Here is a 13,337-nt window from a genome sequence, read left to right on the forward strand (position 1 = left end):
CCCAGGGTTGATGTGAACAGCGTGCATGGCGGTGAGGTGGCGGCTGGAAGAAAAGCCTTGATGACCAGTGGGAAACCAGAGGGAGCAATTTGATTAAGCCCTCCCTGAACTTGATTAAGAAAACGCCCCCCACTTTGCGGGGGTGGGGCCGCTGGTTGTTGGGGCGCGAACGTTGGCAAGAGCCGAAAGCACGGGCTTTATCAGATCGAAATTTGTGCCAGACGACTCCATGACGCGACCTTATCGCTGCGCGTCCACCTTGCACTGCGGGAGAGCTGAGTCCGCCATGTATCACGGCTGACATTGCAGGTGATGGCACCATATATCATGGCCGGTGTCCGGCGGGTGTCGAAAGCGCTGCGGGCATGCTTCAACATGGCGGATGCAGCACCCAAGTCAGAGATGCGCGAGGTTAAGACTGTTGAGCTGAGTGGCGATGGCTTGCCCACTATCGACAAGAAGAAGGAGCGCTTACTCGTGCGGAAGCTGGATCGCTATATCGTGCCGATGATGATGCTGCTCTACCTTTTTTCGTTTCTCGACAGGTACAGCAACGACAACTTAAACCCCGTCTTCCAACAGAGAATCTGACTGACGATGAGCAAACAGAGTCAACATCGGAAACGCAAGGCTTTACGGGATCGAAGAAGACCTCGGATTGACAGGTAATCAATTTCAAGTCGCCGTCTCGGTCCTTTTCGTCACCTACGTCCTTTCGGAAGTGCCCTCCAACATCATCCTCAAGCACTACGTCTCGCCTTCGCGCTGGATAGCTTTCATTACCGTCTCTTGGGGACTGATCGCCACTCTCACTGGCCTCTGTCAAAACTACGCGTCATTACTTGTTTGCCGTCTGCTCCTTGGCCTGGTCGAAGCCGGCCTTTTTCCCGGCTGTGCGATCTATCTGACGTTGTTCTACACGAAAAGGGAGCTCGCGCTGCGTATCGGGTACCTGTTCGTTGCATCGGCTCTAGCTGGTGCCTTTGGCGGACTGCTCGCGTACGGCATTGGGCACATGGATGGCTTGGCGGGTCTCAGCGGCTGGCGCTGGATCATGATCATCGAAGGCATTCCGACTGTCATCCTTGGCGTTATCTGCTGGTTCTTCCTCGCCGATGACCCGGATACGGCGTACTACCTCAGCGCCGAGGAGAAGGACATGGTCATCGCACGAAGGGCGCGCCAGACTGGCGTGTCGGAGACCTTCGAGTGGAAGGACGTGAAGAAGGCCGTGACTGACTGGAAGGCGTACATGTTTTATGCCGGTCTCTTTTGCGTCGACACGATGCTGTATGGCTACTCGACATTCCTGCCCACCATCATCAGAGGCATCAGGCCAGATGCTTCGAGCGCGTTGGTGCAGGTCCTGACCATTCCTTGCTACGCCCTGGGCGCTATAACGTACATGGCGGCTGCTAGATATAGCGACTGGCGACAATCCCGTGGACCAGTTGCTGTCTTGTTCGGGCTCATTTCTGTGGTCGGGTATGCGATGCTGGTATCGGACAGTGGCCCCGGCGTGCATTACGGAGGATGCTTCCTGGTTGCGATGGGCTTGTACGTCGTGGTGGGCATCCCAATTGCGTGGTTGCCGACCAACAGCCCACGTTATGGAAAGCGGACGACAGCGACGGCCTTGCAGCTGGCGGCTGGAAATTGCGCTGGTATCATGGCGCCCTTTGTAAGTCATGTCTTTTGTCATCTAGGACTTTTGAAGCGAGTACCTGCTGACATCGCAATAGCTGTATACAACAGGTGAGGCGCCGCGTTATGTCCGCGGGCATGCTGTGACTATGTCAATGGTCGCAATGGGCTGTTTGTTGTATAGCTCCATGTATTTCTATTATGCCAGGGAGAACCGCAAGCGAGCATCGGGCGAGAGGGACGATCTGATGGAGGGCAAGAGCGAAGAGGAGGTGTTGGCGCTCGGAGATGAGAGTCCGCGGTTTGTGTTCGCAAAGTAGACGCATCATGGAAAGTCACAACCTGAATGGCCTTCTCGTCTCATGCGGCATACACGCTGTATGTACCAGGTCTTCCGAGCCATTCGCCCCTTGTGTTCGAGCAAATGCCGGAGCCAAGGCCGCAGTGCCAACACCTCGTTCAGACGGCGTGTAGCGTCGGCTTCTGTTGCTCCCGAGCACACGGCGCGCCAACCGGCCAAGGTGGGACAGTCAGCGCCTATACCATCCGCATCTGTACCGTTGTAGACACGCGGGCCGGATCCGCCGAGCGTCGGCGTATGAGATGCTCGCCGACCGAAGCTAGAAAGTCGATGGAAGGACGCCTCCCGAGGGCGACAGTCGACTTGAGATCTTCGCCGCAGAAAGCTTGCGAGCGCCACGTGTGAGGAACGTGGTCATGCGATTCCGCGCATCTCGTGTGGAGGCTGCGAGGGAACGGCGCGAGTCCCGACAGCCTTTCGAGATCGTCGGCGACCGCTCATCTCGAGGGGCGCACGTGATGCGTCGCAGAGGTTGTGCGCTGTGCTAGAGCGGGATGGGCTTAGCCTGTGCCTTGGGCATACCGCATCTGGTATGCCTGAGGACGCAGTCTCACACGCGCCCCCGGCCGATCTGCGGGAGGCGGCAAGCGCTGCAGAATTCGGGATTGCCCAGCCCTTTCTTTCTTCAGCAACCAACAACATCACCCTCCATCGCCTCCAAGGCAGATACGGCCATGATGGCTGAACAGCTCGATGTGGTCACCCTGGCCGTGCTCGAACATACCTCCTGCGGCTGTCATGGCGCGAGGCGACACGCGCACGCGAAAGGCGCCATCCACACCTCGGCCCGATAACATTTCGACTCGAGGTCGTAGCGCAAGAGTCAAGGCTTGGTCCGGTCTGGGCCCCGGTTATCGCCCCAGGCCCCGTGGGGAAAGAAGTCTGGGGCCCGACCTTAGCCGCACGCCCATGTGGAAACAAATCGGCGTTTGCATTTTTGCTCTCTGACTCTATAAGACTACCGCCCCGTAGCAGCTGACCACCTGCACCAGCTACCGGCACCGGGCACCAGGGCTACTCCACAGCACACTACTACACTCCACGGGCAGCCACCACTCTGTGGTACCAGAGCTCACCATGGCTGACTCCATCAACGACAAGGAATTCTACGCCACCACCGAGAAGGAGGCCGGCCTCAAAGATGCCGGCAAAGAGACTATCAACGAGGCCAGGGCCGCCACTGACAAGGAGCACAAGATGACCCTCATGCAAGGTCTTCGCCTCTACCCCAAGGCCGTCGCCTGGTCGCTCCTTATCTCCACTTGCATTGCCATGGAAGGTTTCGATCTGGCTCTGGTCAATGGTCTCTACGGATTTGCCCAATGGAGGCAGAAGTATGGAGAGCTGCAACCCGACGGCTCGTACGAAGTCTCCGCAGCGTGGCAAGCCGGCCTTAGTAACGGTGCAAACGTCGGCTCCATCATCGGTCTCTTCATCAACGGCTGGATTTCCGAGAAGTTTGGATACCGCTGGACCATCATCAGCTGTCTTACCCTGCTCATGGGCTTCACCACCATCTTCTTCACTGCCCAGAATGTCGAGACACTCCTCGTCGCTGAGATTCTCTGCGGTATTCCTGTATGTTCTGCACACCTTTACTGCGCGTATTTGACACTGACGACTTGTACAGTGGGGCGTCTTCCAAACACTTACCATCACCTACGCCTCAGAGGTCTGTCCTGTCGCTCTTCGCGGATACCTCACCACATACGTCAACTTCTGCTGGGGCTTGGGCCAGCTCATTGCTGTCGGCGTCATCAAGTCCATGACCAACAGACAGGATGAGTGGGCTTACCGTATTCCCTACGCCCTGCAATGGATGTGGCCTATCCCGCTCATCACTGGAATCTTCTTTGCTCCTGAGAGCCCTTGGTGGTTGGTGAGGAAAGGAAAGATTGAGCAAGCGAAGAAGTCTCTTCTGCGCCTCACTAGCCTGGATCGTGAGACCGACTTTGACGCCGACGAGACTATCTCCATGATCGTGCACACTACCACTCTGGAAAAGAAGATCACTTCCGGAGGCTCTTACCTGGACTGCTTCAGGGGAATCGATTTGCGTCGCACCGAGATCGTGTGTCTCTGCTGGGCTATGCAGAACCTCAGTGGTAACAGCTTCTCCAGCTACTCGACCTACTTCCTGCAACAGGCTGGCCTTCCGGAATCCACCTCATACTCGTTCGCAATGGGACAGTACGCGATCAACATGGTCGGTGTCTTCGGCGCCTGGGGTCTCATGACTCTTGGCATCGGTCGTCGGTCTCTTTACCTGTACGGTCTCTGCGGTCTTTGCGTCATGTTGATGGTCATGGGCTTCTTAGGCCTCGTTCCGGAAGCAAACAGGGATCAGAGTGCAATGGCAACCGGAGGCATGATGATCGTCTGGGCCATGATTTACCAGCTTACCGTCGGAACCGTCTGCTACTCTCTAGTCGCCGAGATCTCCACTCGCCGCTTGCAGATCAAGACCGTCGTGCTCGGCCGCAACCTGTATAACATCGTCGGCATCGTATGTTCTGTCTTCACTCCGTACATGTTAAACCCGACTGCCTGGAATTGGGGCAACTTCACTGGCTTCTTCTGGGGCGGCATTTGCGCACTTTGCATCGTCTATACCTACTTCCGTGTCCCGGAGCCCAGGGGAAGGACTTTCGCCGAACTCGATCTTCTGTTCGAGAAGAAGGTCCCGGCCAGGCAGTTCGCTACTACGGAGGTGGATATTTTCGAGGAGACAAATAACGGCGCTGGGGAGGTCAGCTTCAAGGAGCTGGGTCAGGCGGTGCACGTTGAGACGGCTGCTGCGAAGTAGACTTGTTGAGCATGGTTTGTTTCAAGCCGTTGGGATAAGCGGGTCAGTAGCGTATCGGAATCACATTTTGCAAACTCCAACTCAACCCCACACGTCACCGCGCCTCTTTCGAACTGCTACATGATTCTCCAATCGTTCTCCCGCTCCCAAGCTGCGGCAACCTGGTACACCGTCCTTTCGCCCCACCACCTGCCGATCACCTGCATTGACACCGGCAGCTTCACTCCCGCTGCTACTCCCGGCCCTTCCAGCACCTCCAACATCCCGATCGGCATCGCCAGCACCGGATGCCCAGTTTGGTTGAACGGCGCCGTGTTCGCCGTCAGCCCCACCTGCTTTGCAATCTGCTCCAGCGGCTTTGCGTCCGCCGCAGCGTGGCTTGTCGCGACGTACGGCAGCGTAGGTGTGAGCAACACGTCGAACTTCGAGAGAGCCGCGTCGTAGGCGTCGCGCAGCTTACGCGAGAGGTTCGTCGCTTTGCCCAGCAGGGCTGGGAAGGTCTGGGTCGCGTACAGGCCGTTCAGGTAGATGTTCTTCGTCGCGCTGTACGCTGCCTCCCAATTCTCTTGCGTCATGGGGTGGAATTTGCAGTTCAGTTCGAGCATCTGGTGCCCTCTCCTGCCGAAAGCGCCACTGGCTTTGGACAGGAATCCGCCGGGTTTAGAAATCCCGGTCCAGATCGCGGCGCCTTGGGAGTGCATGGGTATTGAGACTGAGGTGACGGCTGCGCCTAATGCTTCGAAGCGGGATGCTGCTGTTTGGAAAGTCTCGACGATGCGATGATCGGTTGCGGGCGTTGAGAGACTCTCGGTGATGATACCGATCTTTTTGCCTGCCAGAGGTTTCCATGAGGCGAGAGAGTCGATTGCTTCGGTGTAGTCTGGCAGGTTGGAGGGCGTGGGTGCGCCGAAGCTGCGGTCGTCGATGTTGTCTGTTCCTGCGATCGCTTGAAGTAGGACAGCGTTGTCGTGGACTGTTCTGGTCATGGGCCCAATGTGGTCATTCGTTGGCTCATTGCTCGCACAGCCTGTATACGGCACGAGCCCGAACGTCGGTTTGAGCCCGACGATCCCACAGTTGGCGGCTGGTACACGGATACTTCCTCCTTGGTCCGCGCCGATGGAGCCCCAGACTTCTCCCAGGGCGACGAGCACGCCTGAGCCGCTCGAGCTGCCCCCTGCGCTGTACCCTTCGCAGAAAGGATTCTCGACGACGCCTGTGCCGGAGGAGTGGCTGGTGGCGGAGTGGCATAGATTTTCGCATACCGCTTTGCCGATGATGTGGCCGCCTGCTTCGAGGATGCGCGTCGCGACAGTCGCATCTATATCAGGGACATAGTCGCGGATGAAATTGGAGCCAAGTAGCATTGGTACGCTTTTGACGGAGATCATGTCCTTGAGAGCGAGCATCTTTCCAGAGAGTAACCCTGTGCGCTGCGACTCCGTATCCTTGACGGAACACTTCCATGCCCAGGCGCCGTGCTTGTTCTCTGAGGAGTTGGGATAATGGATGTCTTCTCGGGGGAATCTAGCTTCGTCTACCGAGGGCACGTAGTCTGTGGACGATTTAGCAGGAGACCCGGGAGGCTCGATGACTCTCCGCACATACCGTCCATTTCCATCAACGCTTGACTCGCATCGTGGAAGACTGCAAGCAGCTTTTTGTAATCGTCTTTCTCGTCATCTGGTAGCGTCACCCCAAGGTTGGAACAGAGCTTGTCTACTGTCCCCAGAGTCACAGGATTTCCTCGGGCGGTTTCGAGAGAGAAAACGGACATCTTGACGAATTGTTCTCGAAGTTTGGCTAACTCTGCTGAGCACCATGTCCACGAAAATACTTTTCGCGCGCTTCTCTACGACGAAAACCCCGTAAGCATTGTTCGTGCTGCAGGCCAAGGGCCCTCCTGTTCAATCGGCGAGTCTCGGTCCTTGATAAGCTTGCTGCACAGCCATGGTCTGCAGATGCGGATATGTCATCGTCGCTGCATGTATCATGCGCAATCAACTCTCAAACGGCCTACTTTATCACATTGATGTGTCGTAGGCCGAAAATAGCAGGCCGGAAGTCAGAAGCCGACGTCGGCACAAAAACGCCCGACGGAGATAATTGACCAAGCACCTTCCCAATGCATGGACGGGGTGGCCTATCGTGAACCCTGCTGTATTCTTGTTGCAGTATCTACTGATAATGCATGAGGCTCTGCGCAGGCAATCGATAATCATCTCCCGATGGCAAGATGCGCCATGCCCCCACACATCATTCACGCACTCTTACGAGTGGGGCAAGTTGAAAGGCTGTAGTGGGCTTGTTTGGTTCGCACAACTACTTCTCAAATTGCTTGCGTTGTTATTCGATTCGAAGGACTGTATCTGAGAAAGGGAAGTTTCTGCTCACAATGGTACATGTGGAAGAGTTAATCCAGTTGCCGCGCGATTTTGAAGGTTCGAGCAGCTTCGCCGGAATCGACAAATGAAAGCTCTAAGAACTGACCGTATGAAGGCTTCGGCGAACATAGCCATGATCCGAAGTGGCCTAATGGCGCCCGCATTGCGGTGTCTTTTGTTCTCAATTATGAGGAGGGCGGGGAGCGCAACGTTCTGGACGGCGACGCCACGTCCGAGCCGTACCTATGGGAGAAAGGTCCCTCGGGTGGTGGCCGAGAGCACCGTCACCTGAACGGCGAACAAGACTTTGAGTACGGCAGTCGCTGTGGTGGATGGCGTATTGCAAGACTGATGCAAGAGTTTGGCTGGAACATGACAATCTTCGCCGTTGCGGTCGCAATGGAGCGCAACCCGTCTTTTGCGAAGGCTTGCGTGCGCGAGGGTCATGAGATTTGCGCGCACGGGTATAGGTGGCTTGACATTTGGGACTACGGCCTTGAAGAGGACAAATCTTACATCAAGAAGACGCTGCTAAAGCTCGAGGAGGTCACTGGCGAATTCCCAGATGGAGCTTACTTTGGTCGTGGGACTCCAAACACAGCGTCACTTCTGCCTGTGGTGTGGAAGGAGATGGGTAGATTGATGCTGTATACCTCGGAAGTCTATAACGATGACGTCCCCTACTGGATTGATCACCCGTCCGAGAAGGACTTGCCCAATGAGGAAAAGGAAGGTCTGCTCATGGTGCCCTACAACTATGATTGTAAGTCATGACGGCCACTCAATTGCAACAATCAGTACTGACAATAAACGTTTGAAGGTAACGATGGGAAATTCCACATGAGCCCTGGCTTCACCAGCTCGGCCGGCAACACTTACGAGGCATACCTCAAAGATGCTTTCGATTGTCTCTACCGCGAAGGTGCAAAGATGATGACCATTCCTCTCCATTCACGGATTACTGGCAAACCAGGAAGATCCGAAGCGCTGCGAAAGTTCATGATGTACATCTCGGAGAAGGAAGGTGTTTGGGTTACTACCAGAAGAGACATTGCGAAACACTACCGCTCGACCTTCCCTTACAAGCCGGGCTCTAGAGCTGGTGGTGGAAGTTAGCTTAAAGATATTCTTTAGTCTTGTGAGGGGCTTACATTCGGGAATAGCATGCGTACGTGTGATGTTCAATACGACCGTGTTGTTGGCTCTTCATCCACGATTTTGCCTTTCTGGCGCCTGTCACTTCTGCAAAGCAGCCCTGGCAGAGAGTTCGTTCTTCTTGCTCTCCTGCACCTTTCTACCCCATCTCTGATACTAGATAAGACATCCATGCGCAAAACACGATGCCAAGCCAGACTAGATCCATGCATAATGATGTGCTGCGTAAGCGACTGCGACATTATCTCTTTGCTATCAGAGCAATCCGCAATCGCGAGCCTTGGCGCTGTCATCTGCAGCGAAGCACTGATGATAGGCGATCAACTTCTCCCATTGGACTGAGGGATCGGGTCTCAGTCCCGTCTACTTTCACTGTAACCCTAAAACCCTGTCAAGGGTCCTTGCATCCCTTATTGATAGACGAGAGTGTGTCTCCTCTGGTAAATCTTTGAGACAATCTCTGACTCTTGCATCTGCCATCTTTATCATCTATGGCACTCTTCGAGAAGAGCAGATTGGTCTTTGCATCCAGGAAAGATATCAAAAATGTACTTGTGGCCGACGGTGCCCCTACGGAAGGTAAATCGCGACATAACAAGGACTTGCTCCCAACGCCACCCCAGGACCGCACATGGAAATGGACTCACTACTTCGCTTACTACTTGACGTCCACTTTTTCACCAAGCGGATACAATCTCGGCGCCTCGCTAATTAGCATGGGTCTCCTGTGGTGGCACTGCATGATCGCTGCCGTCATCGGCAGCGGTATACTCACCGTTGGTGTCATTCTGAACTCGCGAGGAGCTGCAAAGTACTACATCGGTTTTCCTGTCTATGTTCGCGCAGCAGCAGGAATTAGAGGTGCCAGCCTATACATCCTGGTCAGAGCCTTGGTTGCGACGATCTATTTCTCTACACAGACATACTACGGTGGGCGGCTGCTGTCTGTCTTGATGAGAGCAATCTTTGGGAACGGGTATTACAACATCCCGAACCATTTGCCAACGAGTGCGGGAATAACCTCGAGAGATCTACTCAGCTTCTTCATCTTCTGGATCGTGCGACTAAGCATTCTCCCTCCTTGTCACAATCATTGCTAACCGCTTCCAGATTCAATTTCCGGTCATGTTCATCCACCCAAAAGTACTGCGGCATTTGTTTGTCGTAAAGGCAATTTATACGACCATTGCTTTGTTTGGAGTACTGGGTTGGGCTATTTCCGCCAATGGAGGAACTATCGGCGATTTCAGCTTCGACACAGACAAACCCCGTTTATCCGGCACTGCGCTCATCTGGCCAACGATCTCGGCCATAAACTCGGTAATGGGTGCCCTGGCGCCTCTTTTGGTGAATCAGCCTGATATTGCTAGATATTCCAAGTCCTTCACTGCAACGACATGGTCACAGGGCTTAGGGATCCTCTCTTCGAAAACGCTCGTGATGTTCCTGAGCACAGCAACGACATCAGCAGCCACAGGGGTTCTGGGAAAAAGCTACTGGAATGTATGGGACCTTTACGATGCTATACTTACGAGATACTGGTCTCATGGAGCAAGGGCGGGCATCGTGTTCAGCTCATTCGGAATGATTCTTGCCACGATTAGTGAGTTCGCTCTTCAAATTTACCTTCGTGATGGCAAGTTCTGACAATGCAAACACCCAGTCACCAACGCTGGATCGAATTCTCTTCCCGTTGGCGCAGACATCACCGGCATCTTCCCGAAGTGGCTCACAATTGTTCGTGGGCAGTGTCTATGCGCCATTCTAGCGCCTCTACTGGTTCCCTGGAAGATAATCGCCAACGCGACGAGCTTCCTTACTTTTCTAGGAAGTTACACCGTCTTCCTTATGCCCATATGCGCATCAATGATCGTGGACTACTGGATCATCCGTAAAGGCAATTTCCACATTCCATCTCTCTACGTGTTGCATCCGGAAAAACCGTACACTTACTACAAAGGCTGGAACATTCGCATGCTGCTCGCTTGGGTGAGCGGCATTGCATTTACCGTTCACGGTATAGCAGGCAGCCTGAATCCTGGCTCCGTCAACGTCGCTAGCACCAACATGTATAAGCTTGGCTTTGTGCTCAGCTTTCTGATGGGAGGGTTCGTCTACTATCTACTAAGCCTCCTGTGGCCACCAAAGATCTTGCCCAGCATCGATCACCACTCCAGCGTATCAACCTTCGAAGCGTTGGCTGCTAATGAGGGTTTTTTCGAAGATGAGACTCTTACGAATATTACTGGTGAGCTTCCAGCCGCCGGGAGCGAAACCGAGTCCCCAATCGAAATTATTGAGATGGATCACGTGAAAGGCGCGCATAAAATGGCGTGAAGGCATGCTACCTCTTCCGCCATGTCGCACGACTAGATGGAGGACCTCGGAGCGGCAAAACCCTTGTTAAAAGATCGTGTGTTCCTCATGAAAGGGCGAACATAGAGCTACACATGCTAACCCTAATCTCCTCCGCCTGCGCCCAAAGCTCATCAATTCGGTGCATTGGTTTCTCTGCCATTGTATATCTTTGACCCTGGTAGCTTCTCCCAAGGTGCAAAAACATTGGTCTTCGTCGCCAGTGTGGCTTTCAACTCCGGAAAGTGTCGCCCCAACACATCACGCATAGTAGTATTCTGCACCCACTCGAAACCTTCTTGGGTGTACATCTCCGGATTCCAACTTCCGGCTATGAATCGATCGCTCTTCAGACGTCGACTCGCCATGAGAATGAAGATTCTGAACGCTGTGTCACTGAACCCGAAGCCTTGCGGCAATGGTTCGCTGTGAGATCCCACCAGAGTGTCAACTTTGTTGATGTCCCCATTGTAGATCTCGCTGAGCTTCGCTGCCAGTTGTTTGTTTCCGCCTGTCAGCTCTTCGAAGGTCTTCGGAACTGTCATGCGAAGCAAGCGGCGGAAGGTCGTGTAGCGAGGGACTCCACGTTCGCGATCGCGCAGGATATCGACCGTACCCATGTCCCGCAGCTGGTTGTCGGGTGTGTTGAGGCGCTGCATGACAGCAGGATAGTTGTTATTTGTGATGGCTCCTGGGTAGTTGATGCCAAAGGAGTAGAATGCATCGGCAAAGGTCGCGCCAGCTTTTATCGGGTCGAGGGATTTGTTGAAGATGACGCTCTCTGTTGGGACAGTGCTCTTGTGCCTTCCGTCCACAGCGTCAAAAAGGGCGATGTTGTCTGGTGTTCGTCAGCTGCATGGATCTGGAGGCTGGTGGTGCAGCATTACCTGGGACCAATGAGTGCATCCGATAGACTGAGACAAACTCCTCCGTCAAAGAATATGGTATGCCCTGATGGTCGACGCCAGAGCCCGGGATACCACTGATAGCTTCGCTCGTCTTTGAGATCCGTCCGACTGCCTTCGTAAGCTTTTCACCAACAATGCCCCACCAATTAGCGTTCATGCCGATTTGAAGAGCGGGATGTGCCAGAATGGCGGGTGTCCATTCGACGGTGTGGATCTTAGCTAAGAGAGCGCAATTAATGATGCGAGCTTTATCGAAAATTTGATCACTGTCTAAGGTCAGCATGCATTGAGTAAGATCGATCCAATAACCTACCCTGTCCAGCCAGGGTGGCCTTCGCGTATCTTGTCACAGATGGCATTGTGTTCGAGGGCGAAAAGCGTATGCAGAAGCTCGACGCCCAGCCACCAATTGTCGCTGAATCCAGTCTTGGGCGTGCCATCTTCGTTGCGTGGAAGAAATCGGTCCTCCTTCCCAACCTTGTCCAACATGAGCTTGCCATGCGGGTGATTGTTCCGAAGTGCCTTTGTGACGGCCTCGCTCGACCCGTAGATCTGTGACCCATCCCACCAAGCGGTGTTGGCGTTACGATATCCGGGGCAGTGCTCGTCTGACATATCTAAGATACCGTCGGGCTTGGTCTGGAACAGTTTTATCTTGCCGGATGGCCACTGGTCACCTGGTACGAGGGGAACGTCATAGGTCTCGTCGCTCTGTCTTGGTCAGCTTTGCTACACTCGAACGTTTGTTGATGGTCTCACGATCTCATGGTTGAACCAGTCGTGAACCTGGAACTGAATCCATGCTGCGGCCAGCAAATTGAGGGTCGTCGCCGGTTTAAACTCCTCTGGCCTCCTTGCCATGAAAGCCAGACTCACCAGTCTTGGATTTGGGTTCCAAAGGTCGTCTTCGGTTGGCTTTTGACAGTACTTGCGGTCAAAGTTGCGACCAAATCTCATTCCTACGCACCCCATCTTTCGTAGCTCGAGTGAATTGTCTTGGCCGTCTGAGTTGCGGGTCCCAACGTATCGTTGCTCTGACGCTGACAGGGGTCCCAGTTTGCCTTGAGCATCTGCAGAGGCGTAACCATCGTGGAGATTGTAGTTGCGCAGCTCTATTCGAAGGAAGTCTAGATTGAACGCTCCAATTACACCCGGAAGGCGATGCCAGGGGATGAAAAAGTTGATGACTCGGAAGATCCTGATGAAGAGCCTTTCGAAAAAGGCCGGCTTGAAGTTTGGTGACTCCATGGCTATCGGTCAGTTTGACTCTCTGACAAGGCTCTGTCTGTTGTGGAGTATTGAGACTTTTGATTCCAAACACAAACCGAGAAGCTGGAAGTATTCGAGTAGGCAGAGACTGATCGATCCGGGAGACCCTGCATTACATCTGCAGAAGCTGAACTTCAGCTTTCATCTCCTTGCGCTACCGTCGGTACGGTCACGAAACCTGAAGGATGCACATGAGCAGGAATCTCCGCACTCATGCAGTCAGCATCTGCGGTTCGTTTGCGGTATTGCCGAGTGTGGCTGCGATTTCAGCTGCGAACCTGCATTCTGCAGGCATGTGATAGGCTGAGTCGCCGCGCACGCAGCTTTGCTTCTGTCTTCTTCTGGAATAGCTCAGTTTGAATCTAGTGGTACACCAACATGCATGGTCAGCATTGCTCAACCACATGCACGTCACTCGCGTAGATACGACATGTGATGGAGTGCGTGCCACCCCT

General features: G+C 54.2%; 6 protein-coding genes across 6 annotated transcripts; 4 read left to right on the top strand and 2 right to left on the bottom strand.

The window, feature by feature from the left end:
* Positions 1–210: 210 nt before the first annotated feature.
* On the top strand, positions 211–1,991 carry WHR41_08721 (uncharacterized protein). Its single transcript, XM_069377325.1, has 3 exons — positions 211–545; positions 610–1,681; positions 1,743–1,991. Exons 1-3 carry the CDS (start codon positions 313–315, stop codon positions 1,962–1,964), a joined length of 1,527 nt encoding a protein of 508 aa, XP_069225635.1. The 5' UTR covers positions 211–312; the 3' UTR covers positions 1,965–1,991.
* Positions 1,992–2,795: 804 nt separating this feature from the next.
* WHR41_08722 (uncharacterized protein) lies at positions 2,796–4,891 on the top strand. Its single transcript, XM_069377326.1, has 2 exons — positions 2,796–3,583; positions 3,636–4,891. Exons 1-2 carry the CDS (start codon positions 3,083–3,085, stop codon positions 4,809–4,811), a joined length of 1,677 nt encoding a protein of 558 aa, XP_069225634.1. The 5' UTR covers positions 2,796–3,082; the 3' UTR covers positions 4,812–4,891.
* A 36-nt stretch (positions 4,892–4,927) lies between these two features.
* WHR41_08723 (uncharacterized protein) lies at positions 4,928–6,588 on the bottom strand (the record flags this gene model as incomplete). The annotated part of the gene is made up of 2 exons (XM_069377327.1): positions 4,928–6,366; positions 6,420–6,588. The coding sequence occupies 2 exons, from the start codon at positions 6,586–6,588 to the stop codon at positions 4,928–4,930; spliced, it is 1,608 nt and encodes a 535-aa protein (XP_069225633.1).
* Positions 6,589–7,206: 618 nt separating this feature from the next.
* On the top strand, positions 7,207–8,311 carry WHR41_08724 (uncharacterized protein; the record flags this gene model as incomplete). Its single annotated transcript, XM_069377328.1, has 3 exons — positions 7,207–7,252; positions 7,311–7,958; positions 8,016–8,311. The coding sequence occupies 3 exons, from the start codon at positions 7,207–7,209 to the stop codon at positions 8,309–8,311; spliced, it is 990 nt and encodes a 329-aa protein (XP_069225652.1).
* Positions 8,312–8,841: 530 nt separating this feature from the next.
* On the top strand, positions 8,842–10,723 carry WHR41_08725 (uncharacterized protein; the record flags this gene model as incomplete). The annotated part of the gene is made up of 4 exons (XM_069377329.1): positions 8,842–9,408; positions 9,461–9,953; positions 10,014–10,629; positions 10,690–10,723. The coding sequence occupies 4 exons, from the start codon at positions 8,842–8,844 to the stop codon at positions 10,721–10,723; spliced, it is 1,710 nt and encodes a 569-aa protein (XP_069225632.1).
* Positions 10,724–10,839: 116 nt separating this feature from the next.
* WHR41_08726 (uncharacterized protein) lies at positions 10,840–13,080 on the bottom strand (the record flags this gene model as incomplete). The annotated part of the gene is made up of 4 exons (XM_069377330.1): positions 12,373–13,080; positions 11,927–12,324; positions 11,593–11,879; positions 10,840–11,543 (listed from the first exon to the last, which is right to left on the bottom strand). The coding sequence occupies exons 1-4, from the start codon at positions 12,859–12,861 to the stop codon at positions 10,840–10,842; spliced, it is 1,878 nt and encodes a 625-aa protein (XP_069225651.1). The 5' UTR covers positions 12,862–13,080.
* Between the last annotated feature and the right edge of the window lie 257 nt (positions 13,081–13,337).

This window comes from Cladosporium halotolerans (genome assembly GCF_011745625.1).
Source record: "Cladosporium halotolerans strain TM138-S3 chromosome Unknown Sca48, whole genome shotgun sequence".
In the NCBI taxonomy this organism is placed as follows: domain Eukaryota; kingdom Fungi; phylum Ascomycota; class Dothideomycetes; order Cladosporiales; family Cladosporiaceae; genus Cladosporium; species Cladosporium halotolerans.

What these genes read in the sequence shown, in the direction of transcription:
- WHR41_08721 (XM_069377325.1), top strand. Translation starts at nt 313, where the DNA reads ATGGCACCATATATCATGGCCGGTGTCCGGCGGGTGTCGAAAGCGCTG. An exon ending in CTTTTTTCGTTTCTCGACAG is followed by an intron (nt 546 to 609) that starts GTACAGCAACGA and finishes ATGAGCAAACAG; the next exon opens with AGTCAACATCGGAAACGCAA. An exon ending in CTGGTATCATGGCGCCCTTT is followed by an intron (nt 1,682 to 1,742) that starts GTAAGTCATGTC and finishes ACATCGCAATAG; the next exon opens with CTGTATACAACAGGTGAGGC.
- WHR41_08722 (XM_069377326.1), top strand. Translation starts at nt 3,083, where the DNA reads ATGGCTGACTCCATCAACGACAAGGAATTCTACGCCACCACCGAGAAG. An exon ending in AGATTCTCTGCGGTATTCCT is followed by an intron (nt 3,584 to 3,635) that starts GTATGTTCTGCA and finishes CGACTTGTACAG; the next exon opens with TGGGGCGTCTTCCAAACACT.